The sequence below is a fragment of the Anser brachyrhynchus genome, assembly GCF_964034855.1.
Source record: "Anser brachyrhynchus genome assembly, chromosome: 7".
Classification (NCBI taxonomy): domain Eukaryota; kingdom Metazoa; phylum Chordata; class Aves; order Anseriformes; family Anatidae; genus Anser; species Anser brachyrhynchus.
The window spans coordinates 13480565-13507812 of record NC_137701.1 but is presented as its reverse complement, the minus strand read 5'-3'; the positions used below and the strand labels follow the sequence as shown (position 1 = coordinate 13507812).

The 27248-nt window shown below is 38.6% G+C and overlaps 2 protein-coding genes across 2 annotated transcripts in view; one reads left to right on the top strand and one right to left on the bottom strand.

Moving 5' to 3' along the window:
- Nucleotides 1-5: 5 nt before the first annotated feature.
- Nucleotides 6-27248, bottom strand: part of PCNT (pericentrin) — a 100391-nt gene continuing 73148 nt past the window's right edge. The window contains exons 38-54 of the mRNA XM_080600539.1: nt 25453-25986; nt 23525-23621; nt 22932-23086; nt 21058-21255; nt 20597-20767; nt 19748-19946; nt 18941-19163; nt 18280-18430; nt 15742-16449; nt 14969-15246; nt 14092-14194; nt 11681-11845; nt 9476-9714; nt 7668-7756; nt 6081-6234; nt 2935-3062; nt 6-184 (exon numbers count right to left, since the gene is read on the bottom strand). Coding sequence (XP_080456665.1) covers nt 141-184; nt 2935-3062; nt 6081-6234; nt 7668-7756; nt 9476-9714; nt 11681-11845; nt 14092-14194; nt 14969-15246; nt 15742-16449; nt 18280-18430; nt 18941-19163; nt 19748-19946; nt 20597-20767; nt 21058-21255; nt 22932-23086; nt 23525-23621; nt 25453-25986 — 3636 coding nt within the window. The 3' untranslated portion in view covers nt 6-140. The remainder of the gene's footprint in view (nt 185-2934; nt 3063-6080; nt 6235-7667; nt 7757-9475; nt 9715-11680; nt 11846-14091; nt 14195-14968; nt 15247-15741; nt 16450-18279; nt 18431-18940; nt 19164-19747; nt 19947-20596; nt 20768-21057; nt 21256-22931; nt 23087-23524; nt 23622-25452; nt 25987-27248) is intronic.
- Nucleotides 3070-27248, top strand: part of LOC308198288 (uncharacterized protein C21orf58) — a 115296-nt gene continuing 91117 nt past the window's right edge. Inside the window, exon 1 of the mRNA XM_080600504.1 lies at nt 3070-3449. The gene's annotated coding sequence lies outside the window, so the exon portion shown is untranslated. The remainder of the gene's footprint in view (nt 3450-27248) is intronic.

Below are 27248 nucleotides of genomic sequence, written 5' to 3'. Positions count from 1 at the left end.
TCATATAAAAATCTGATGCAAAAGCACTGCCCTTTATTCATTTGCACAAGAGATGACAAGTACTTCCATTCGCTAGGGAATAACTCAGAAGGAACCAATAACTAGGAGGTTTCACGGTTCAGATTTCAGAAGCATTTGGATCACTTTTTCATGTTTCTCTGGCGAGGTGGGTCTGGAACTTTTCCTAAATATAAATAAAACAAATCAATATTAGAAAACTGCTTGTGTTATGAACCAACAGGATGCAGTTAGCAGCATGTTATTTCCTCAATGTGCTTCACATGAGCTACACTGAAAGCAATTACCATTTTCACAAGCCACCTAGGAACAATACAAAACAAGACTTCAAAGCTTACAATCCTGACAAAGCAAACATTCACACATTAAGAAAAATGCTCAATCACGGGTATACTCTACACACAGCAACAGAATTGCTTAGTTCAACCCAACCCCTCTTGCGATGATTCAATGTGCGTTCTGTTGCTGGACCAAGTATTGTGATTGAGTAGATGTTGTAAAGTTCATTAGCACCTAGGAACTCATTTTGCTCAAAGCGCTGTTCTAAATCACTGCATCATTCTGTAACTCCTTGCAATGTCATTCTGGTAACATGAAAATTTCAAAAATGGTATGCACTGTGCTTTAAATCGTATTCCATTAAAGTACTTCACACTTAGCATAACACAAGATATTCTGTGAAATACTATCAGGTTTCAATTCTAACATTTGGTTATCTGCATCTGCCATAAACGATTACAGTATTCAGGAGAAGGAAAAAAAAGCAGTCATGTTAAGGGTTCTAGGAAAAGTTCTGCTGAGAACAATGTCAAAGTTTCCACATGGAAGTGTCAGTGTAGCTGTTGGTTTTAGAGATATAAGCAAGACTAGGAGTTGTAAGCAAAGTTAGACTTTTAACGTTATTTTTTTTAACTTGTATTAGATCAAGTCAGAGAGAAAAACAAGCAACGTTCTGGACTTTCAACCAGAGCTATTGTCCAGCTATACCAGGCTCCTATGAACTTCAAAGTCAGCATTTCTCTCTTTCTAGAGAGATTTGTGATTGTAATGAAAATCGTGATTTTTCAAGTTTAAATTTTCAAGGTGAACACTAAAAATGTGCTATGACTGCAACATGTATAAGAATTTGCGTCAAAGTTAACTTTAAAAGTTATTTTCCAAATGCATAAACCAGTACTACTCACAATTACCGATACCTTCCGTAATTTGTGGGGAACTGAATGAGAATACATTATCTCTACAATGTAGATTAAATGTTCAGACTGAACATTGAATTGAGGAACCAGTGAAGTAGATGTGTTTTGAATGAGTATCTGCAGTAACTGCAGGGCCAAGAGTCACTATTTAATACCGTGATCAGCAATTGAATGCCTACTCCTTCTCCCATAAAATCACCTCAGAGATGATCTGCTGGTAAAGACCAAAGAAGTGGCCAGCAATAAGAATACAAGTGACTGCCACAGAAGTCAGTCTGCAGGTTCACTGGAGTATTTTTTTTCCTCATCTCAGGTCAACCAACATAAAACCACACATCTTTGGGCATAAGCTGAAGGACAGTTATAAAATGAAAGACTGCCTGGGAAACAGCAGTTGGCAATGGTTATGCTCAGTGAAAGAAACATACAGGTGCTGTCACCTAGAAAACAGTGACCGTAGTGATCCAAGATTGACCTTCTGAATTAAACAACTGATCCTGGCAATGAGCAGCCAGAAGCAATACAGGGGAGGAAGGAGCAATAGCAGATGAAAGGGGTAACAGTTGGACAAAAACATTAATAACATTATCTGACTTGATGGTCCACAGATGTTGAGACCAGGAAACTCAGTAACATAAACCCAGATGGGTAAAGCAAGTTTTGGGGAATATGCTCCAAAGACCCTATAGGAATAGCTGCCAGCAGGTCCTTCTAACTGCATAGAGGCAGTGGAGTCACGCAGCAGGAGGCACTGGAGCCTTGTACTGCTCCCTGGTAAGGGGATGATTTGGACCATGGTAAGCATGATCTCATTCTTGTCAGTGACTTAAGCTAGCATGGGCGCCCTCTCCCCCAGCCACCTGCTGGGATTGGTGTGCAGAAGCATGATCTTTCCTGGAGCAGCCATGGGATGGGCTGTGTGAGCCACTCCTGTGTGTGTGCATATTGTAAATATTATGCTGCTGTTTTAATAGGTGTTTCATTTAGAATTACTGCTTCACTAACTTCACTATAATTTTATAACTTCTTGTTAACAAGTACTTGAATTAAGCAGACTTGTCTTTTCCCTGACAATCACAGCCACATTGCTTGCAATCCAGAAATACTAATACACCGGAAACAGTTTAAATCTAAGTCCCAAAAATAAGAAAACAATGGAGAACACATCTAATCATATCTTTCTATCATATTTTCTCCCCATTTTACTTTGAGGAGGGGGAGTGGTTGAGGTGTTAGCTACATAGAGTAATACCTCCACAGTGACAAATGAGGGAAATATGATAGTTCATGCTACAGAGGCAGCCCTATTCAACTATTACAATGATTCTCTGACTTAAAGGTAAGTTAACTCCATATACTTCATTTAAAATACACAACTTGCTAATTTAGACTTTTTGATAACAGGAGGGGAAAAAAATCACAAGGAAATTATTCACCTTTATCTCTGAAGAATTTCACTGAAGTTATTCTGAGAAATGCCACACTTGGACTAATTTTAGATATGATTCACAAAAAGGTTTAGTTTCAGAGACTTATTTTTTTTTTTATCCCCCCTCCCCCCCCAAATTATTTATTAAAATGACGAATGATGCTCTTTACATTCTTTAAGTATTATAGGCAGAGTATAATGTAGGCAGAGTCCTTATGTATTGTAGGAAGACCCTTGTTAAAAGAATCCCAGACTGCTTGCAGTTCTGAGAGGTAGCATGGTTCCTCTTACCTAGTTGCACACCTCCTAGTCTTTGCTGGATAACCTCCAAGCGATGGATATATTCTGTTAATGATCGTTCAGGATCCTGAATAGGCACAAATGACTTTTCTGAAGCTGAACTTGTGGACGGAGTCAATCTTAAAAAGGAAAACAAAGAATTTTGTTCTTATTGCATGCTGTCCTGGTTTCATCTAGGATTGAGTTAATTTCCCTTCTAGTAGCCGGTAGGGTGCTGTGTTTGGGATATAGTATGAGAATAACATTGATACCACGCTGATGTTTTAGTTGCTGCAGAGCAGTGCTTACACTAAGCCAAGGACTTTTCAGCTTCTCACACTGTCCTGCTAGTGGGCAGACTGGCGGTGCAGCAGGAGCTGGGAAGGGACAGACCCAGGACAGCTGACCCAAACTGGCCAAAGGGGTATTCCATACCATCTGACGTCATGCTAAACAATATATAGGGGTGGCTGGCCGGGGTGGGGGGCCGGCTGCTCGGGGATAGGCTGGGCATCGGTCAGCAGGTGGTGAGCAATTGCATTGTGCATCACTTGTGTCGTACACACTATTATTAGTAGTACTATTATCATTATTGTTGTTATTTTCCTTTCTTTCCTGTCCTAATAAACTGTCTTTATCTCAAACCACAGGCTTTCATTTCTTTCAGATTCTCTCCCCCATCCCAGAGAGGGAGGGTAGAGGGTGAGCAAACGGCTGTGTGATGCTTAGCTGCTGGCTGGGTTAAACCACAACACATGCTCTAATTCAATGAATTTATTCATACAGACAGTATTTCAATACAAATAATACAAAGCAAACTAGAAAATCAGTAAACACCACCATCACCAAAACCTCACATATACCTGGATTGAAAACAAAATAGGCTAGGCAGCTTTGTATACAAGGGATTCAAAAAAAATGTTTTGGTAAGAACCGGAATACTAACAACTCTCACTCTCCTGATATGCAACCAGAAGTCCCTCAGGTAAGAAAGCTGCAGTCAGATGTAAGATCAAATGTCCAAGTGAGAAAAGTCCTACTTCTGTGGAGAAGGACAAGAGAATAGTATGCTGCATCCGAGTGCGTACTCTCCTGGTCAGCAGGTAAAGGGCTATCTTGAAAAATCTCATAGGACCCTCTAGGTGATACACTGTCTATTTCTTTTCTCTACATGATTAACAGATAAGAAAGATACATTTGTGGGGACACTCTATGCAAACATACTGCTACTCCAGAGTTGGGAGGTTTTCCTTCCCCTGCACCTTTTGATTAACGAAAGGTAGTTCCTATCCATTAATTTCCTTCTCTGTATCTTTGCCAGGAAATAAGAAAGAACAGACATCATTTCACCTATTTTGCATCCACATTTGACTTCAGCTATCACTAACCCAATCATTCAGACTAAACAGTCGGTGCCTATTACTGTTATTATCCTTGTTCCATACAATACGGCTGACTTCTCAATAGGTAAGCTGCCAGCTACTGTTTCTATCAGACCCTGACGCATGCAGAGTCAGAGGAACAGGATAGGGTAGAATTTAGGCTTTTGGGAAATGCTTGCAAGTCTACAACTCTCCAAAATGTTCTGCTAAATTCTATGCAAAACAAAGTACTATGTATCCTTTCCAACAAGTGCTGCCCTATCCTGTTTCCCAAATTAGCCAGAAATGTTAAAAGATAGAAAAACAACAAAAATCAACAGCTAAAACAATTTGGAGCATCTGCTGTCTTTGAGCACACATAGATGACCACAGCTATTTTCTTGTTACTCAGTGCCCCTGGTTTTGGCTGTGATAGAGTTTATTTTCTTCATAGCAGCTGGTATGGTGCTGTGTTTTGGATTTAGGATGAAAATATCATTGATAACACATTGATAATGTAAACACTGCTCTGCAACAAATAAAATAAGTCAAGGACTTTTCAGCTTCTCATGCTGCCCTGCAAGTGAGGAGGCTGGGGGTACACAACGAGCTGGGAGGGGACAGAAGCAGCAGGACAGCTGACCCAGACTGGCCAAAGGGATGTCCCATACCACGGCATCATGCTCAGCAATAAAACTGGGGGCGTTGGCCAAGGGAAGCTACTGTTGCTTAAGATCTGGATGGGCATGTCAGCCCAGGCGAGCAATTGCCTTGTACATCACCTGTCCATCCCATTCCCTCTCCCCTCCCCCCCCCCCCCCAAGTCTTTATCTCAATCCACAAGTTCTCTCATTTTAACTTTTACAATTCACTTCCCCATCCCAATGAGGGGAAGTGAGAGAGAGGCTGTGGGGTACTCAGCAGCCTACCTGGTTAAATCACAACGCTCAGTTTTCTTTAACCAGCATGCAATAATTTTATTCATAAAGTACACAACTTATAACAAGAAAGTTAAAAAAAAAAAAAACATGCCAAGCTGATGCAACTGTGAAATGCTACCATCCACATCAACTGCTACAGGTCTGTATTATAAGAAGGAAGCCACAGATGAGGAATAACTTGTGGCTATGCATTATTTGAGGTTACTCTGGGAGCTTGGAGAGCCTGGAACTGGGAAGATCAATGACAAATGAAGGCCACGTCCCTCCAGCTCCAGCACTGAGCTTGCAGCTCAGGCGTTTTCTTAGCAGCACTGTGCAAAATGCCACCTGTGACATCCAACCCAGCAACAATCATCTGGGATCGTATTCCTGTGCAGAACTGGACATAATTCATGAAAAACTGGAAAAAACACACACAGGAAGTTCCCCACCTCCCATTCAGTGTGTTCACTGTCCGAAGGCAACTAATACTAATGCAACACTGTCCTACGGTAGAAGAGCCACTTCCGCTGGAAGGTGAACTTGCTTTCTTGCATTCTTAAAATAAATCTCCAGTTCAGAAGGCAAAAGCACACGAATTACCCCTCAAAGAAGATAACAGACATAAATACTTCAGCCTGTCCAAATGAAATTGGGGAATACCACTAGGAGTATTCTCAGTCCAAGAACATCAGACATACTCAAAGAAAATGAGAAATTTTATTCTCCTGTAGCATCTTGAACCAAATTAAATACTTACCAGACCTAAGAAAACAAATACCTCTTCTTGTTCAAGTACCTCCTCCAATAAGTGGTTACGTTTTTAGGAAAGACTGTCCAATATGGCGATTACACAGAACGCAGACTGCAGACTGACCTGTTGTGTGACCAGTGAGAGGATCTGGGGGAGTGGCTCAAAAATCTCCCAGAGCTGGTTCTGTGACACAACCCAGTGTCCCGGGTTGGGGGAGAGCTGACATTAACAGCTAGGAGCTGCTGCTGTTTCAGAATTTCTGTTCCAACACCAGACGCTGTGTTAAGAAGAAAACAGTTTAAAAATATTCACTGAAAACCCACTCAAAACAGCCCATTATAAATACAACCAATAAATAAATAAATAAAAACACAAGAATTGCAGCAGCATACATTTGGTTTTCGTTTTAAATGCACCGATGGAAAATATTTCAACTAATGCCTTTTTTATATTTTTAAATCAGATTTAACAGAAATTTGACATTTCAGTGTTCAAATTGTTTTCTGCAAATGGAGAACTTGCATTGTTTTCCTTCTCCAGACTTACTTTCTCGTCAGCTATTGCCATATCTGCACATTCCAACATCTGACACGAGCAAATTTTTTTTTTCCCAAGAAATTCTAATAACTATTTTTTGCTCTAACTATGTATGTTAAGTGTTGACTTACACTTTTCTGGTTGTGACACAGATAGCAGAAAAAGAAGAGGAATTTGTTGTATTTTTAATAACAAATAACCCAGACAGATAAGTCCTCTTTTAAATCACTATAAATGATTTGATTTCTCCTTTTGTGAGGCTGCCAGATGCAATTTTGTAGTGAGGTTAAAAGTTAAGAATGTATTTCAGGATTCAAGTTTTGTAGGAACATAACAATAATATATAAGAAGGGTGTTATTTATTTATTTATTTTTAATAAGTATTCCTGACTTAGAATACTGAAAATGATGTAGTGTGTTCATGTATCACATAATGGAAAATGTACTATTAAATCTGAATTTTGTTTAGTCTTCAAAGCCACAATTGGAATATTACATACAATGGGACAGTTGTACGATATTGGGTCCCATATTAGGATGTTTGTTCGAGTTCTTATAAACATATCCGTAAGCAACTCAAAGGAACACAACCCTTACTGGATTCTATCAGACCATACATCCATCCGATTGTATTTGTCATCTACGACAGCACTTAACAGATAAAACAGTTAACCTGTCATCAGATTAAATCTCTTCTATACGTCTGGAACCATTTAAAACCCTTTTTCACCTCTGGCAACACAAGTACACCCCTTCTCAGACTTATTTTTGATATTGCATGTACCAATTTCAGTACTGTTACAGCAGTATTTGTCCTTGTCTTATTAACTCATGGCATTAATTTCCACTATAAGTAGCTTTAAACTGTATGAAAATTCTTTGATAAGTTTAATGAACATTGAGTCGTTCAATGAGCTTGAGCAGTTGCAGTAAAGGGAGAAGAGGAACAGCTTGCTACTGTTTTAAAATTATGAATTCTGTAAGTTTTCAATTTTAAGTTCTTACAATGTCATTTTAAACTCAATCATTATATGCTGAGGAAACAGATAAACAGATCTGTGTTAACACAAACATACTTTGCCTTTTTTGTTGTGTTTTTTATTTGTTTTTTAATGATACACATCACTACAGAAAAATTATGATTTAAGAAGTATAACTACCCCAACGCCTTACCTGTATTACCTCCTATACTGTGAGGAATGGTTTCACCCTGTGCACTCTTTCTGTAAAGTTTGTTCCACTTTTTCACCAAAAACTTCAACCTTGATAACAAAATTAATTTGTACAATCATTAATAACAAGCAAAAATAAACTAAGATTTAATATTAAACTCTTTGTTGGTACAAATCATATGAAACAACACAAGTAACAATCCTTGTAGGAATGGAGAAAGAATTCTTCAATTTCAGTCCTTAGAATGATGGCTTACACCATTTTGCTTTACAACAATACTCCGAGGGTTCCAGAGGCACAGCACAATTTACACTTGGTTTACATTAAATAACATTTAAAGTCTAGCAGGTCAACACAACAATCCACAAGAATTCTTGACAGCTTACAGAGGTCTGTCATAATAAAATCCCAGAACACCTGGTTTCACTGACTCAAATGCCATTTTCATTATATTGCTAACTGAATGGATATGATTCATCATGGAGACACAGCTAGATCCAGCCCACAGAAAACTTGCTTTCAGCCAGGTAAGGGAAGATGATGAAAAGAGCAAGCAAACACTGCCTGAGAAACCCCAGCTCTTCTCCAATCTGCTACAGGCCATGTCAGAAAGCTAAATTCACTGCAATTCACTGAAAGTTTCTGCTTACAGCAGAGCCAGCATTATGCAGTGCACAGCTACTGCCAGTGTCCTCCCAATGAGGATTATGTCACCCATCACTCCTACGCAGCACCAGGAAGACCTGAGCTTAAGAGCCTGGGGTAACAGCAGATTGTTTACATCACTTTTTTTTTTTTTTAAATCTTTGTACGTACTTTTTTTTCCCCCACGGTTACTAAACACTGAAGAAATCTATTGAGGACACAACCATGCGAACCTATACATCTAGGGAAGAAGAAAAATCCAGTAAGCCAGTCCCTCAAAATGGTTCAAGTTTGGATGGCAAAAAAGGAACAGGCATTGGAGCTTAACCACAACATCCTCTTGAGTATTGGGATGCAGATGCTGTGAGCTGTGGGATGGCAGATAACACCCTTGGTTTGTATCTGGCCCTGAGGCACTGGAAATGTTTGCAAGTTTTGGCATTGCTCTTCCACTCCGGCTCTAACCCTCCAGGGAGTTTTGTGGCAGCTCCTCCTGCCTCAAAGGATTAGTTCGGAGGTCACTTTTCCTCCATCTTTTGATATGGCTATCATAGCATCCACCTCAAAGACAACAGTACAAAGACATCCTGTAAGATCTCCTGAAAGTCTTAAGCTTCTTAATAACATTTTTTACAAGACAAGGAGATTGCTCAGAAGTCATCTATTAAATTTAAAACTTTTTTCATTAGATGGACACAAAAGACATTATGAGGTGGTGTATTGTTCTAAGCACAGATATCAAAATCCACTCCATAGTAAACAACTGCGTATGACAGAATCACGCCCAATGAAACAAGGGCTATTGAACTCAACAGGAAAATCATCTTTGATGAGACAATAACATTACGATACAAGAGAATATCCAGTGCATCCAAATGGACAACAACTGAAAGGACATCAGTTTGTAATTGTTATGCATTGATTTGCAAATATATTGCATCTGAGCATCTCTCAAGAAGACAGATACAGCTTTTACAAATCTTTGGTTTAGTACAAATGCAACTTAGCACTGACCCTGAAATAGAAATCTGGCCAAAGTTACAGCTAATGAGTCACATCTGAACTAGTTTTGGAGAAATCTTTTGCTAAATATTAAGTACAATAAACCATCGGAACTATTCATTTTTTTTATAGTTCCAAGAAAACAAGTGTTCTGGTTTTACCTTGATACAGCGATGACTGCTCTGACTGCACATCTGAACTTGGTAAAAGGGCGGGAATGGGAAACAGAAAGCTGCAGGTCTGCAGGTGCAGGGTAGATTCCCATACGTGCTATTAGAGACAGGGTTGCTTGCTCACAGTCCTGAAATCCGCCGAGGAGCAGCAAGAGGTATTTCTTCTGATAAACTAGAGCTTTTCTAAAGCTCTCTGCTCTTAGGTACTTCCTATATAATTTCTGCATCTGGAGGAAAAAAAAAATCTAGCCATTAAAATTTAGCTACATTAAGCCCAGAAAAGTTGATTGTTTTTTCCAGCAAGGTTTCCCGCAAATCAGTTATGCATCAGTATTTAAACTTATTTTGCTTTGCAATACTGTAGAAAGCTATTTAATAATTATGAAGTATGGAAGAGTTGTACATTTCTCTTTAAAATGAATTTTTGAATGAGTATCCGTACTACCAACTCTGCACCAAAACTGTCCAAGTCACAAAGTAGTGGTATTGTACTCTGAACACCATATAAGAAGGTTTGTAGTAGTCTACTGAACTTCTGTACACCCATGGAGTCTTGACTTGACTAAAGTTTTGTCATGATTTCTGATTGGTGTACTGTCTTCATGTGGAGTGTCTATACTACAGACACAAGGGCAGCTGCAACACCTCTGTACCTAGCTAAAAGCACCCAACTTTGGAGTGTCAGACTACCTTAAATCTGAAAGTTTCACAACAAAATTGTCATAACTGAGATTCTAACACCGTTTTTCTCTTCAACAATTAAAATAGCATTTGTATTAAATATTAACCATAAAGCACATCAGTATAAATGCCCACCTAACTTAATTATAATTAAATTTGTCAGAATAAAAGTATTTAAGATTAGGAAAAAAGAAATATAAAAATCTAGATGTTTGATAATTTCATGCTTAGACAACAAATCTGGATCTCCCTCACATTTAAATGTAGAAAGAGATTCCAAAAGGTAGGTGACTTTTGGTGCAAGTTTCTGTCTAATATCAAGAAAGTTAAAAAGTATCTTTTCTGACATAGGACACACTAGGAAAGAATGTTCCTAATTTAATATGCAGCTTCTAAAATCATTTAACCATAAGATCACCTTTTAAAATGGCAACTGAAAAGATTACAGTATTAAGTTCAAATTAAATGCCATAAACTGACAGATAATTAAAACCTTAGTGGCTGGAAAGGTGTCCAGCAGAAAAGAAGCTGGGGACGCTGGCTGAAAGCTGGATGAACATGAGCAAGCAGTGAACACCAATGGCAGCCTGGTCTGCATCAGAAACAGCATGGCCAGCAGGACTAGGGAAGTGATTGTCCCCTTGTACACGGCATTGGTGAGACCGCACCTTGAATGCTGTGTTCAGTTTTGGGCCCCTCACTACAGGAAGTCTACTGAGTTGCTTGAGTTTGTGGAGAGAAGAGCAATGAAGCTGGTGAAGAGAGTAGAGAACAAGATTTGTGAGGGGGAATTGGGATTGTTTAGTCTGGAAGATGCTGAGGGGAGACCTCATCCCTCTCTTCTACCAGCTACCTGAAAGGAGGTTGTAGTGAGAAGACTGTCAGTTTCTTTTCTCAGCTGACAAGTGACAAGACATTAGGAAGTGTTCTCAAATTGTGTCAGAGGAGATTTAGACTGGACATTAGGAAGAATTTCTTCACAGGGAGGGTGGTTAAGAATTGCATGGGCTGCCCAGAGAAGTGGTAGAGTCCCCACCCCTAGAGGTATTTAAGAGATGTGTGGGCATGGCACTGAGTGACTTGGTTTAGTGATGGGACTCAGTAAGTCAGGCTGATGGCTGGACTTGGTTGTCTTAAAGGTCTTCCAACTTAAACGATTTCATCCCTATAAATCTGAACTGCACGATTCCTGGCCCCCCTGTAACAGCAAGTTTTTATCATATTAATAATAAAGACAACCCAAGCAGAATTACTAAATTAGTTGCTCTACATGTGACAATAATCACTTAGGCAATGATCAAGAATGATAATACCAAGGACTGAACTTTCCAGACGGTTTTATGACCTTGAGTTGGTAATAGTTCTCACACAGCAAATCTGTGCAACAGGCAAGATACTGAGAGCAAAGTGCCAACGGTTTAAATGATGTGCTAATGGTTACAGCACTGTCTGCTCCTGAAGCTCCAGACTAGCTCCAGAAGCTCCACTGGCTAGCCATCACTATCGTTTTACCTTAGGACTGGAAGTTTCTACCACTGGTTTGTTTTCAATTTCAACAGTTGCTTTAGCCAGTTCAGACTCTGCCCGTTTCAATGCATTCTGCAGAATGCTTCTCTCTTGCTGCCAAGCGTCTCTTTCCAGTTGTTGAACAGAATCAGCATCATCTGTAGATCTGATCTAAAAAGAAAAAAGTATACGAGCTATGATAGTTCTCACACATTATTTGACTTGAGATGTTTGGCTGTGGAAGTAATAACCTAACTTTATGGACAAACTAAAAAACAACTATCCTGATAGTCACTAGCGGCATTCAGGTGTTAAATGGTACAAAAGTAAACAGAAAAACACAAGCAGCCCTAGTTAAGAAGTTACAAATTAATTGTTAATCAAATTACTCCTTCCCTCTGTATATGTCTGATCAGTGCCACTATACTTACAGAGGTGGGACAAAATAGCATCTTGAGAACAAGAGCAGAGGACATCATCTACAAAACACACTTCAAATAATAATTATTAAAAATAGTTCAAACATGGGAAACAAAACCCATCTGTATTACACTGAACTGGAGGGAAGCTGCTTTACGTTAGTCTTGCCAGCAAGCATCCCAGTAAGGATTACAGTCCTGCCATCCTACGCATTCTGTAGACAGAGCTACAAAAGCTCAATTTGAAGGCAGTAACAGATCCTTGTAATACCTGAGGAGTCCTATCCGATATCCATCAGGTTGATTTCCACTGCATCAGTTGGCATGATTACTGCCTATTCATTTTCGTACAAATTCCTCTGTAGCATTTTGCCTGTATATCTAATAGTCCTCTACTTATCACAACCCAAGAAAGTAACAAAAGTAAATTCCTTCTGTTTCCAGAGCATGTAGTTCAGCACACTTAACTGAAGGAGAAATTCAGGGAGGAACCTGAAACAAGAGGCAATTCTGGAGAACATAAAAGCCTGAAAAGAGGGCAGAGAGCAGGGATGTTTGTGACCACAGAACTAAGGACATCAAGGTGCATTTGTTCTCTAAGCTAAAGAAAAGCACGTGTCTTTAGGTTTTTAAGTGGAACCTCTCATTAAACAAAAATAGAGTCCCTGTATTTTTTGTGATCATTACAATTGCTTCCTCCAGCACCGAAGTCTGATCCAACAACAGAACAGACTGCTATACTGTGAATGCCAAACAAAATAATGTTAAGAGGCCTGCTAACAGAAGATGACGACCTCGGAAAAAGTTAGGAGCACTGAAAAGCATTTACAGCAGAGTTTCTAAAGACAATGGCCCTAATTACATCAGAGGAAAGAAAAAAAAGAACCCAAATATGCTTTTTTTTTTTTTCCTATTCCAGTAGAGTAATAACTTGCATTAAGCTAAGCCAGACAAACAGCTTACCTCTGCTAAGTCAGATTTAAATGTAGCCATAATGTTGTCCTTATTCCCCACAGGCTCTCTGACCATTTTGTCCACAGCAGAGGGCCATATAGGTTTGTGAGAGGAAGGCTTAGTCAAATCAACTTCAGAGACACCTACCCAGAAAAGGTTACATCTCCCACCCTCAAGGCCGGAGATGATCTTTCTGGCAACCACCTAAGTGGCTGCACAGATGATAGAAGGAAACTGTTTAGTGTTTTTTGTAAGCAGTTAAACACAGGGAGAGCTTTCACCATGCCTAGCCAGCTTTTCATAGATCAGACTTGTATTACAAAGAACATGAGAAAAGAAGTTACCAAAAGCCTCGTGTTCTGAAAAGTCACAACTTTTTCTCAAAGGTAGGTTTTTTGGGGATCTTCTACAAAATTGTAGATCAAGCAGGTGAGGGAGTAGAGGGAGGATGAATTTAACAGAACGAAGACTGTTAGCCATAAATCAAAAAAGGCCAGAATGGCTGCAATGCATTTGAAGAGCTCTCTTAAATAGGAAAGAAAGATATCTATGACAGCACAAACTTATGTGGTGAATAATATGAAATTTTATGGAACTGAGTTCAATTTTCAATAATCCCTAGGTATAAGATATCTGTAATACTGCAAACATGAAACAAGACATGCCTCCTGAGATGACAAACCACTACCACGCTTTTTGAAAACTGCTTGGCAATTTACTGGAAAACAACTGTGTCTGGATGTATACAGAAGAAGCAGTAACACTTCCCAGGGTTTGATAACCTCGAGCTTATTGCATACTTATTACATACCTAGGAAAAAATGGTTTCAGAAGCAGACTTTGCAATACACAAAGTGCAAGAGTATGATATTAAATATGCTAACATAAAGATGGTATGAATAGAAGAGTTCCTATTTTTTTCTATCCCCACGGCAAAAAGGAAAATTTGTTAAAGAACCAACAACAACAAAAAAACACAACACAACAATCACTACCACTACAACTTATGTGTGTATTAGAACTCATACATGCTGTTTTCCTCACCTGAGATGCAGGAAGAGACAATAAATCTGATTTTAGTTCCTTTAACATCTGCAGTAAAGATGCTACAGCTTCATTATTTGATGCAGACCAATCATTAACTGTTCTGTTAAATAGAAATACTTTTTCAGTATCAGGTTGATTTGTAGTAATTTCATATTACGATTAGTATACATCTGATTCCTTCTCCCCACTGAAATACCTTTTTAAGTCTTGATGCTGTCCTTATGTACTATTTATCACACAAAATACTATAAATACACACAGAAATTAACAGTTTTTATTAAAGAGTAGAATTTCTAAATAGTGCTGCACAAGAATTTATTCAGAAGTCTGTACTTTATGCCAGCCTGAAATTCTATTATACAAATTCAGGCTGCAGCTAGATGTTACCACAGTATTTCACTTTGCCGCCAAAGAAAAAAAAATCACTGCTGCTTGGCCACTCATTCTTGATGACTACCTTTTCTCTTCCACGCTCAATGGATTTTCCCATTCCAAACCTGAAGCTGTGTTGATTTTTTTTTTTGATTGCTCTCCAATCAAACTCCTGCAGCTATCAAACTGACAAAATTCTTTCCAACTCAAGGTTTTTCTTTATGGATTTGTTCTTTCTTAGCAAGGTCACTTCACAGATCTGGTTCGAAAGCAGGCACACAAGCTTCTAACAGGAATAGCTACAGTGTGATGACAACCTTTTAAATACAGTCTGCTGCCACCATGAAACCATGGTTTCACACAAGGTAGGTCTTGTAAGCAGAGGAAGTGATACACTACTTACTTCCTTCAGCACAGGGCTTTCAGCCATGACCCACACAAGTTTAGAAGCAGGATGGAAAGAAAACTACTATTTCATAACAGAGTTTAAATGGCTACTCACTTATTTACTGTTTTATATATGAACTCCTTCAGACATGCAGCTACAAAAAGCAACTGCTGTCTTATCTTCTCCAGCTGTTGTTGCTGCTGTTGCAAGTTCAATTTTTCACTTTCTTTTGTCATGGGCTGTTTGGCATTTTGATCTTTGTTTAAAGCACACAACAGTTCTCGTTGATTGTTGGAAGACGAAGGACTTTCTCTTAACTCTAATACTGCCAGTATTCCTTGCAGCTCTTTAATTTTTTGTTCATCCCTCTTGTGTTGCAGTTCCAAATTTTGCTATTTGAACAGAATAGATAGTAACAAATTGCTACTTATGCATACATATACAGATTATATAAAAATATAATATATATTTTCAGTCTGCATATACAGAAATAAAAGCATCACACCCAACTAACATACCCATCTCAGTGTGTTCCTTAACCCACAAACCCCTTACAGGAGAAGACATATTACTGCACTCCAGGGCCACCAGTGAGCCATTTAATTACTATAGATTAGGCATCTTCTCCAAAAACTTCCGGACTCTGTGACTGACAAGTCTCTGGAGAGTCTACAAAGTCTCCCTCCTCCCCTAATGAGAATGAAGGAGCTGAGAAACAAGAAGGGTGAAACTGGAAACAAGAAGGGTGAAAAAAGCAGAAAAACAGCTGACTACTGAATTTTTCATAGCAATTTGTTTCAGGCATTTTAATTGAGGAATACTATTTTTACAGGTTCTCTGTTTATGGCTATTTCAATGTAAGAGAAGACTTGAATAAACATTATTACCAGTCTTTCTTGATCTCTCTGCCTGTCTGTCTCTTTTTCCATTTCTGTTTGTTGCTGTTGCCTTTGCTCTTTCTCCTCTTTCTTGTTATCTTGTTCTTGCACTGTCTCAAAGACTAACTGCAATTGCTCTCCATCAGCTTTCAGCTTTGCCTCTCGTTCCTCCTGGGCCTTTAGGGAGCGGATTACCTCTTGATTTTGACTCTGAAGAGACTCCATTGTAGCTTGTAGTTTGTTACCGATCTCTCTCTCCTTCCGTGTTTCTTTGCAACACATCCATACTTCAGCCTCTAGCTGCCTTTTAGAATGAACAGCCTTCTGGTGTGTTTCGTCAATAATAGCAGCAAGCTCTGTTGTTCGGGACCTCTCTTCTGCCAGCTTGGCTTGAAGCTCTCGGATAAAGGCTTGTTCCAGCAATGATGCCCTGTGCTGACAAGAAGCGTCTTCCTTAGCTCTCATGCTCAACTGTTCTGTCAAAAGACGTTCATGATTCAAGGAATTCAAGAGCTCCAATGAACGATTTTTCTCAGCTTCCAAATTTCTCTGTAGCTCTGACACTTTTTTCTGTTCTTGAGACAGCAACGCTTCACAGCGTGAATGTTCTATCTGAAGTTCCTTGCGGAGATTATCATTTATCATTTGCTCATGCTCTAAGGATACAGACAGCTGGCTATTCTGCATTGACTGCAGCTCCAAGGCAGCCTGCAAATCCTGCTCAAAAGGAGAGGCATGAATTAATATTCTAGCACAAGCATTCCTTTGTTGGAGTAGGCAAGCATTCAGCAATTTTCAACCTTCCGTTTTATCCATGGAGAAATTCAAGACTGAATTAGAGCAGTTCAGGTATTAAAAAGTGTAATTAAAAATGGCAAGTTTAATTTTCTAATTATGAGTGCCAGAAGCATAGAATCATTAAGGTTGTAAAAGACCTCCAAGATCATCTGGTCCAGCCATCACCCTACTACCAATGTCACCCACTAAACCATGTCCCTAAGCACCACGTCCAACCTTTCCTTAAACACCCCCAGGAACGGTGGCTCCACCACTTCCCTGGGCAACCCGTTCCAATGCCTGACTACTCTGAGAAGAAATGTTTCCTAATTTCCAACCTGAACCATCATGACACCAAGTAACAAAACCAAAGATCATACTAAAATATCTTTCAGTACTTTTTTTTTTTTCCCTCTTCAATCAGTACGATCCTCATTGGGAGTCAATATTCTTTTTGTCACTCAAATGCCTTAATAAATGACACCTGAAGCAGAAAAAAACTGTACTGATTTAAAAGAACCAAACATTTAAGCAGTAGGAGCATTTGTAAAATCTCTGGATTTTACAGCTCATCTATTTGAAGCACACAGCATAGACTGATGATGATAATCCATTCTCAGGTCAATTTTGCGAGTTAGTGCATTGCCATCACCATACCTTTAGAAGGAAAGGAAGCAATTGAATGGGCAGTCTCACAACGCTTGCAGACAGAACTAGCATTGCTGAAGTCCTTTGAGGAGTTTCTACCCTCTCCCTCCAGTCAACACCATATCTTTTCTGACCATATAGGAATCTAGGTCATATGGCTACAGGGCAGACATGTGGCACAAACTGGTATTCCATCAGCATTCTGCAGTGGCATTTGTGAACAGTTTAATCTGTTGCACAACTCCATAGCTTGGGCAATGCACTTCTTTTTAGCCTTTAAATAAGATGGTCTTCCTGAGCAGTCCTTTTACAAGATGGAGCATGTTAGCACCATGCCTACCACACAAACAGAAAAAGACAACCAAAAACCACCTACACACTTAAACACCTATCAGAAAGGTAACATAAATGAGAAAGACTAGAAAAAAATAGAGTCAGAACTGTCTCTCCCCATTTTGGCCATCTAACCAGGATTGTTCTGGAGTTAGAGTTTGGCTTTGGTTTCTAATTTTACAAAAGGTTTACATTAAATCATCTTCATTTTCTAGTCATTTTAAAGTCTTTTACAAGAACTAAGTCATTGCTATCACAGTATCAGTGAGAAAGCTGTTCATTTGTTTTCTATTCAGTTCAGAAGAAAGGGTACAGAAATAAAGAAAGTCCGGTTAACCTCCAAAAATACATTTTAAGTCAGAGGTTCCAGATACTCTCTGCCAAGCATATGTATCATTAAAAGTTTTCTTTATAATCTTAGTTGATCATACACAGCACATCCTCATGGCATATTTGCTCTGGAATAAAGGATGCAGTTACACAATTGTAGAATCTGGCTTTACCTGTACAGCAGAGGCAGTACAAAACTGACCCCAAGAGAAAGTTTAAGGCTCTGAAAACATTAAGATGATATAAAAAATATGCATACAACATTTGCTTATTTCTATGTGTGCAGACAGTAACTGAAAGCTTTAATTCTGCAGGGGAAAAAATGCCATGCACAATGGGTAGAAGTAACTTTTCTTTTTTAAAAACTGTTATTGAACAAAAACACTGGATACGAAAAACAGTGCAAAAACCCGTTCATTCACTTCTCTTGGTACATGAAGTTAAGATGCAGGGCATTACCTCCAAGGCCTTTTTATTTTCATCTTCTGCTTTCTTATGCTGAAACTGTTGTTCCTCATACAAGCCTCGCAGCTCTGTTTCTGTCAGGCGTTCGGTCTGCAATTCTTGGAGAGCAGCTGTCAAATCCTTTTCTTTATTTTCCAATTCAAAACTGAAAAGTTCAAAATGACACTATCTATGTTCAGAACAGAACATCCATTGCAAGTGATGCAAGTGAGACATTTTGGATTACTTTTTGTGAGTTGGTCTATAGACTTATTTAAGATAGCCTCAGTTACAAAGGTCAGTTTCAAGTCACAGCTGTTCAGCATTTTAAAACGGTTTACTTCTGTACAAGCAAAACTAAAATTGTCCTATTTAGTACCTACTAAAAGATATAGATAAATTATCTATCCTGGCAGAACAAAAGTGGTTCTAAGAGGCAATTCTCTGTTTACTTTTATTACAGTTATACAACATGCCTCGACTGCTGAGAAGGTTATGAACTAAGTGCTACTGGGAAGGTAAATATTCAAATTTGAATCAAGGAATAAATAAATTTGTTACTAAAGAAAAACAAACATATCCATGAAAAGTGACAGAGGCACATCTGTGAACCCAATGAATATAAAGCTTTTTCAGACCTGTCAATAAATTTAAATAAATAAAATCTACTTCTCACCGGAACTTGTTTATTTCCCTCTGATGCTCTTCTAGGGATTTTTGTAGCCTCTCATTCTCTTGCTTATGTTCATACAGCTCTGACTTCAGGGCTGATACTGCTGCTTTTTCTTGATTCAAGAGTTCACATGTTTCAGAGACTCTCTTCTGCTCCTCAGACAATGAGCTGTGCAAGTCACTTACAATTGATTTTTCCTGCTGAAGTTTATATTCTAATAATTCAACTAGGATAAGAAAATGTTAGCAGTTATTTATATTCCAGAGAATTTGACAATATACTGTCAGTAACACTGCTTCAAATTGCAGAAAAAAATAGCTGTATTAAAGCATTCTTGTCTGGAGAAGTTACTTATTTTCAAATATGATAAGAAAAACCAGAAAGATGCACATATATGCTACAGCTTTGCCTGCTAGTGGACCAGGAAAAGTAAGGATATAAAAGCTGAGTGAGACTGTATGACCTACTGTGATATACTGCAAATAACCTGTTACTCATAGATTCTATAACTCATTAAACAAAATGATACATTTACTAGCAAATATATATACAAAGAATTCCCTGAAAACCACCAAGGGTGTCTTGCTAGACTTAATGTTCTTTCCTATATACATACAGCCAGCATTCAACTCCATTGCTTTGGGTTCTTTTAAAGCTTCTCTTTGCTTTTCACAGATTTATCTTAAACAATAACATTAGAATGAAGGAAAGGCCCGCTTCTTCCTCTGCTAAAACTGGCTTTTTATCTGCTATGCAAAAAGGAAAGAACTGACATAGAAAACTGGGCAACGAGGACTTGGCAATTACTACCTTTCCTCCGAAGCTGGTGTTCTTGTTTGCTCCCATGATCTTCTGCATTTGTAAGAGTTTCCTGTAACTGCTGCAGCTTCTCCTGGTTCTGAAGGTGTGTCATGCGTAGCTGAGCTCGAAGGTCCTGTATCTCAGAGAGCAAGCTATTTCGGTCTGAAGAGAAAAGATGTTCTACAACCATCTGCCTCTGTTCCTCCTGAAAATGATCCAACTCCTATTAAATCTACGAGTCTATCCCCATTTTTTTTCCTACAAAGATAAACCCTAGAGAACCACTCAGTACACGTTTTATATAGATGCAACTTCAAATGACTAAATACATATTTAACATTAACTGTTTGAATTAAAATGAAGTAACAAAAGACCCCACTTCACTAGCTTCCAAATAGCATAATAGTAACAATAATAGTTTATACATAGCAGTTACCAGAAACCATCTGGTCTCAAGCTGAAAACTAATTATAATGAAAAAATCCCAAACAGTTATGGAGTTAGCTCAGGATACACCCTCTGCAAGAGAAGTTTGTGAAGCTCCAGATGGATTTTTTGAATCAAATATTTCCTTTTCCCTATCGCTGTCCCCTGCTCACTATTTTTTTCTGGCTGCCAGGTAAAATAATCAATAAGCTCTATAATAGAAGAGCTTGAGAACAACAGTGCCAAAACAGACTAGAAAAGCCTACTCATCCTATACAATCCAAACTAATGCACACAGCATTATTTAACAATAGAAGTAATAAACTTATAAAAATATTGGTAGTATCCATGCAACATGTCCAGATCTAACCCCAAATAAAGAATGGGGGAATAGAAGTGATTTAGGAGCATAATTCTAAGAGGTTTTCTTACTTGTTTCATGATATACTCTAGTCTTTCCGCTAATGAAACTTCATCACCACACCCAGGATCGGAGAAGTGAGACTTCAAGTCAATTTGCAACACATTTCTCTCCTTCTCAAACACACTCTGTACTGCTTGGAGAAATTCTGCTCTCCAGTCAGCAGCAATATCTGAACGTTCCTGTTAAAAAAAAGCACCTATTACCAATCTGTAACCTACTGTCTTTGATATCATTACTGCATAAGAGTAAAACTAATTGCTAATTCAAGCAGACCAAAGCTGTCTGAGAGGCCTGTTCAAATCTCAGAAAGAGTCCCCTGCTCCTCATATATACGCACATACAGTACCTAATATACTTATTTTATGTATGTATATATATACACACACACACACACCTCTCTCTATATATATACACACACAAAACAAGTTAACCAGTTTTTAAAGGGTACAAGACATCTTTATTGTCATACCTTGTTTCCTCTATCTGCCACCTTGCTAAGATGATCTTTCAGTGACTGTATAGCATCCAACAAGGCTAAGCCCTCCTTCTGCCATCCCTCCATCATTGCTGTGGTCTGAAGAACATTTTTCTGCTCCTTAAAACCAAAGGAATGTTCTGACAAAGCCAATATTTTGCAGCTCTCCTCGTATACCATCTTCAGCACAGTCTGACAAGGGGAAAAAAAAAACAAAACCAATATAGTCAATATTAGGAAACAGGCATCAACATCTTGACAATGTATGAGTGGAATCTGATAGGACTAGACAACAAAAATAAGGTGGCTGTCCTAGGCTGTAACATCAATAAAGGCATGCAGTTCTGCCCTGGTACTTAACATGCTTAGTAAACTCAAAACATGCACACACACCTCTTAAACAGTTTTTCTGGGAACAGATCAAGTTCTATCAAGTCATATTACTAAACTCAGTGATGACAGAAAATTGAATTACATATTTAGACAACCTTAGCTTAATTTAGCAGATTGATTATTTTGAGAGATGTTATTTGTACATGATCTCAATTTACACAGTAGAAACTGTTTCCTTTGATATTATCGGGCAAAATAATCTCTCTTAAATAAATTCTCCATTCGCAAGTTATTACACCATGCACAAATGTTTCCTGGTCTCATTTTGAGGAAGGTCACTGGAGATTTAAGTCATTTTCTACGTACATTTAACCAAAAATATCCCAGCCTTGACATAGAACTCTCTCTCTCTCTTTGCTACTTACTACTACTACAAGAATAATACAAGGTACTTTTCCTTAACTCTTTGTATTCTTCTTTGCACTTCTCTGCATGACTTAACTTTTGAATCAACCCAACTTGCTTTTCTGCATCTGGAATTGAAATACTGAATACGTCAAGAAGGAATGCATAATGATGCAACCTTTTAGTAAAGGTTAACAAGAGAAGCAGAAGCACACTAAAGTGTCATACTAAACATTCAGCATTGGAACATGCACTCAGATCTTCCAGTCAGTAACTGATGATCCACGAAAGCAACTAAATAAAAAAAAAACTCTGCTTTTTCAGATCTTCCTTCATTTTTCGAGCTAGATGAAACTGTCTGTTAGACATTTTGGGAGGCAGCAAGTATACACTGGGAAGTATACTTCTAGTTTTATATTACTCAAGTTTCTTCAAATAGTATTGTACTCAAACTCCCCGTAGTCTACCACACTAAGCCTTGTACTTCTTGCCAGCCTCACACAGGAGATGATTTGGAGCACTGAATTTCTCCCTTCCACCAGCTGGAACTTCTGGAATCACAGAGAGCTTACTCAGCTACAGCACCAAAAGAGAGTCCCTAGGATATATACCTTCTTGAACTCGCCTTAATGACTGGAGTAAGCAATCATTGCTCAGTCTTCTGTATATTCTTCCTCCTCCTTGAACCATCTGAAAGATCACTCCATACAGTGGTGTTTCCACAGATCTCCATCAGATCAGAATGTCAAAAATAGGCAAGGGAGCACCATTTCAACTGTATATATTTATTTATGAAACAGCTTTCTGTAAAGCCTCTGAGACAAACCCATCAATCAACAGATCAGTCCTGCCACATGCTGGAACGTCACCAGTGCTATCCTAGCAAAACTTCTGCAATTCTAGCAAGTACAAGCAAGACAAATGTCAGTAGGCTTGTTATAAGAGTCATTTTTGCTTGTCTCAAGAATCATAATCAACTTGAGGTTTAAAACAGTACAGAACAGTTCACAGTGTAAATCTTCTACAGCAGTTAGCTTAGCAGCTAACAGCTAACTCCATTTTATATTAGCATTTCATTTCTACTGTTTCAGTTTTAATTTGATAGCATGTTTACATTAACAATATATTACCTTCAGCTGTGGTGAAAGTACTTCCTGTTCTTTCATTGACTCCATAACATCTGAAAACATGCCATGGTACTGCACGTAAGCCATGAAACTAGCATCTAGATGGTCTGATGGTTGTAGCTCCTGCTTTAGTTTAGCTGCCAAGTTTGAGCTGGTACCTAGAGAAAGAGACAGCCCCCAGGTGTTAGAAAGCTGAAGAGAACTTGAAACCAGCATAACCGCTTGCAAGTAACTGTGATTCCTTCTGCTAGCATAAATGTATGGTTAGTTGATTGAAATCTTGTAAGAGGTTGACCCGAACCAACTTAAACAAGTAAAAGGTTATAAGTCACCTTTAGCACCAGGAACGATGATGATGATGATTTTAAGTTAAGACTCAATAAAACTCCATGTCTCCTACCCAGTATGAAAAGGGACGAAGAAGGAAAAGTAGACTTTCACTAGCGTGACTACCTTCTGAACCAACTAAGAAAGGCACAGATATCAAATAAAAGATGCGCAGTAAAAGGAAATTGGGGAAAGTGGCAACGTTAGAATAGTTTTTTCCCGAAGCTATCAAAAAAGTGAAAGGAATCTACAAACAAAGTTGAACTTACTGCTGCCATATTCATTGCTCATCACGTCTGTGGCAGATACTCTTGATCTTATGTCATCTTGCAAATCAGACGGGGTTAGATTATCCGCTTCTCTCATCTGCTTGGAAATAAAAAAATTTATTTATTCACATTAACTTAGTGTTCTGAATCCAGCTGTTGAGCTGTCTCTATTTATAGCACCTTTGTTACTAGTGCTGACTTGAGTAAATGCCTACTCCTTCAAAGAGTTAGAGGCAGCAAATATGACGACAAATGCAGCACCAGTACTCCTTGAAAACCATTCTGTCTACATTTTTCCCTTTCAGTAGCCTTAAGAAACAGAAGAGTCTTTGAAAGAGAAGCATTCGCATTTAGTCTCAGCTGACGTGTCATTCTGAGGAATACTGTAAATAATTTCCCTCTAGATACTTTTCTTCTGTAGCAAAATGGAAGAAATAGGAACATTACATACATTTTACAACTTGCAAGTAGAACAAAACTCTCTTTCTGCAGCATGAAAAGAAATTTCAATACTGGGCAATTTCAAATATAAGCTATGGTAATTGAGGAGAAATGATAAGCCTCTGCTGAAATCTGTTCAGTTTGTCTATGGGGGTATAACAGTGGACTTAAGATTAAGGACACCTCGCAATGAGGCTCCCCAAAAGCCAAACTGAAATCACACACAACATCCACTGTTGTGTCAGCATCCAGAAGATTTTTCCTTTTCAAATCAAAAAGGGTTAAAAGTTTAATATAAAGTTACAATATACAAACTTTAATCACCGTTCAAGCAGCATCCAACCAGCCTGACGTTAACACTGAAGGGGAACCTCTGTCAGGAAGGGCCCTCTGCACCACCACGCTAAGAGCCATGCTAACTTTCATGGAGCCAACAAACCCAAACCAGCCCAAATCCTCTGGCCTCTATCAGAGCCAGTCAATTTAAGTTGTCTGTGTCCGAGAGAAGCTGAACTCTGCAGGAAGATATTCCCTAAACTTCACCTTTTCAATAAAACTGCAAGTTAACAGTGCATTTAACCCAATGTAACTGCCACTAGAGACGGTTCCGCACCACTTCCTCTTCTGTGCCCATCACATGCTGCAACATCACACATTTCATCTGTTTGGGATCTACCAACTGGGACAGCTGTGCAGAAACTCAACACTAGTTTGATGAAGTGATCAAAGCTTAACCCTTGGTGAAGAGTTTTCCACTGAAAGAGTGTCCCAAACTGAGCCAAAGCAAACGCCTTCAGTTACAGGGCTGCTAGCTCAGCCCATGGGAAGGGGCATGAGGCACATGTTGGAGATAGGAGAATGGGGCATTTTATGTGTTTGTAATTAATTTTCCTTCAAAAGCAAGGCATAAAAATTGAGAATAAAATGAATAAAATTAATTTTTTGAAGTAGACTATCTTCCTGTGAAAGGATACAGAAACAAGTACATAAAAACTCCCATTACCAAGAAAAACCTTTCTTCTGCTATTTTGAAACAGTCTCTTCTAACTCTCTACCACAAAGTTGCCAATCAGTTACTTCCACGGAATCCCGTTGCAAAAGTACCAGGATTTGCAAAGTCCTCTCAAGAAGTCTTCAGAGAACACAAGAGCAATCCAGATTTTTACTGGTACCAGACCAGCAGCATAAAGACGTGTGGGACACTAAGCCTGCTGTAAGCAGCCTATTCTTCAGTTTTAGTATTTGGAAGGCATTTTCACTTATTCAAAGCTGTGGCAAACAATCTTTACATACAGCCCAGAGTTTGCTCCAGTATCTGACAGTGAGAGAGGTTCTAACAACGGTACATACAGAAAGCTATTCATACCCCTCTTGGTGTTTAATTTCCCACTACTTCGAGCCAATCGCCCAGCAATGATTTAGGATGGGAACAGAGCTGAGCAGTCTTGTGTAAATACAATGAAATCAAGGCATGAAATATCGCTTACCAAAATCTTTTTCTCGGTAACATGTTCATCGTCGTCAACAGAATAGGTACTTTCAGAGAAAACTGGAGATTTTACATCTACATCCACTGCTTCTTCATTGCCATTTTCATACAGGTTAGAAAATCCCATCAAAAGAGAATTATCTCCTTGAAGGGATGACCTAACGTGTACCACTTGAAAATCTGTGCTTTCAGCTTCTGAAAAAGGTGTCAGATGAAGCACTGGTTCAAGTTCCACGCTTGTATCTTCCTTCCTCACAATCTCAGGTGAACCCCATGAAGCCATATCCACGATGAAATCCTGGAAATCTTTCCGAGTATCTTTACTATAGCAGATGTTCAAATTGTTTTTTGGAGAATCAAGACTTTGATCATTTTCCAATGTTAGTTGGCAATGCTTTTTCAGATTTTGCTGCTCTTCAGAGCTGTTCATCACGTCCATTTCCTGAGTTGAGATATCTTCCTGTGGTTGTTTAATTTGAGATTTTATATTTGTGTTGTGAGTCATAGAGTCAAACATAACTTCATCTTTTTCCTACAACAAGATAAAACAATTTCTTAATGCAATTTAAATATGATTTTGCAAACTGAAAAGCATATATTTAAGAACTCATTGCAAAACTTATAATCAAATCTATTATTATTCCCAGATTTTATACAATAATCCAACACTTTAGTTTATTTGATATACAAACTAACCAGGCTTTTTTTTTTTTTTTTTTTTAACAAGTGTATCATCAATGGGAAAAAAAATCCCATACAATACGAAAATGTACCTATTTCAGCAGAGCTGACTTTTTCATCAAACAGGAAAAACAATATTCCTTGTAGCTATGTAGATGATCTTCCTACTTTTAAATAAATAAAAATCAGAACATGTTGCTTTCCTGATTTGACAAATCTCCCCTAACTATCTTAAGACTTACTTCCTGATCCAGGGCACTGGAGAAAAAACAACAACAACAACAACAAAAAAAAACAGTTAAAAAGAAAAGTTCTACGTGCAGTTCCTGTACCTGCCATTTCAGCCCAGGAGAAACAAACATATTTTTGCTGCACCTCCAGCTTTCATTTTAATGCATTTCCTAATTTTCATCATTCCCACTTTTGAACCTAAGAATAACTGTATGGGGGTTCTTCACTCCTCTATGAGCACTGTACTTGTTTCTGTTAAGTTCACTGTTATATGAAGGCCCTTCTACGTTAACATTTTGAACCAGTTCTAATTCACCAGTCAGAAGTAATGAGTTGCTTAATCTCATGAGGGTTTTCTGACTCAATATTCCATGCACGAGTCCTTTCTTTTCTTCTGAAGAGGTTCTGTATCACAACTCGTAATGACATTTACCAAACTAGAACAAAAAATAGTACCTAAAATATTACTATTTTTCCTTCTCCTGCTCTCAGCTCATTGTCACTAACTTGTCTAGATAGCTGACAGTCTAAACTAAATATTGTACTCTTCCTTATTCTAGGAAGGACGATCTATACAAATAGGTCTTTTTAAACAAATGGACCCCGAGCTCCCCCTGGGGTGGATGAGGAGCTGACAGAGAGCTTATGGGTCAGTACAAAAGGGAGGGCAGGGACAGGCAACGTTATCCTGGTAGTCTGCTACAGGCCACTGGACCAGGAAGACCAAGCAGATGAGGCCCTCTAAAGACAAATAGGAGCAGCCTCATGTTCACAAGCCATGATCCTTATGGGGGCCTTCAGCCACCCCAATATTTGTTGGGGGGACACCACAGCAGGGCATAGGCAATCCAGGAGGTTCCTGGAACATGTTGATGGTAACTT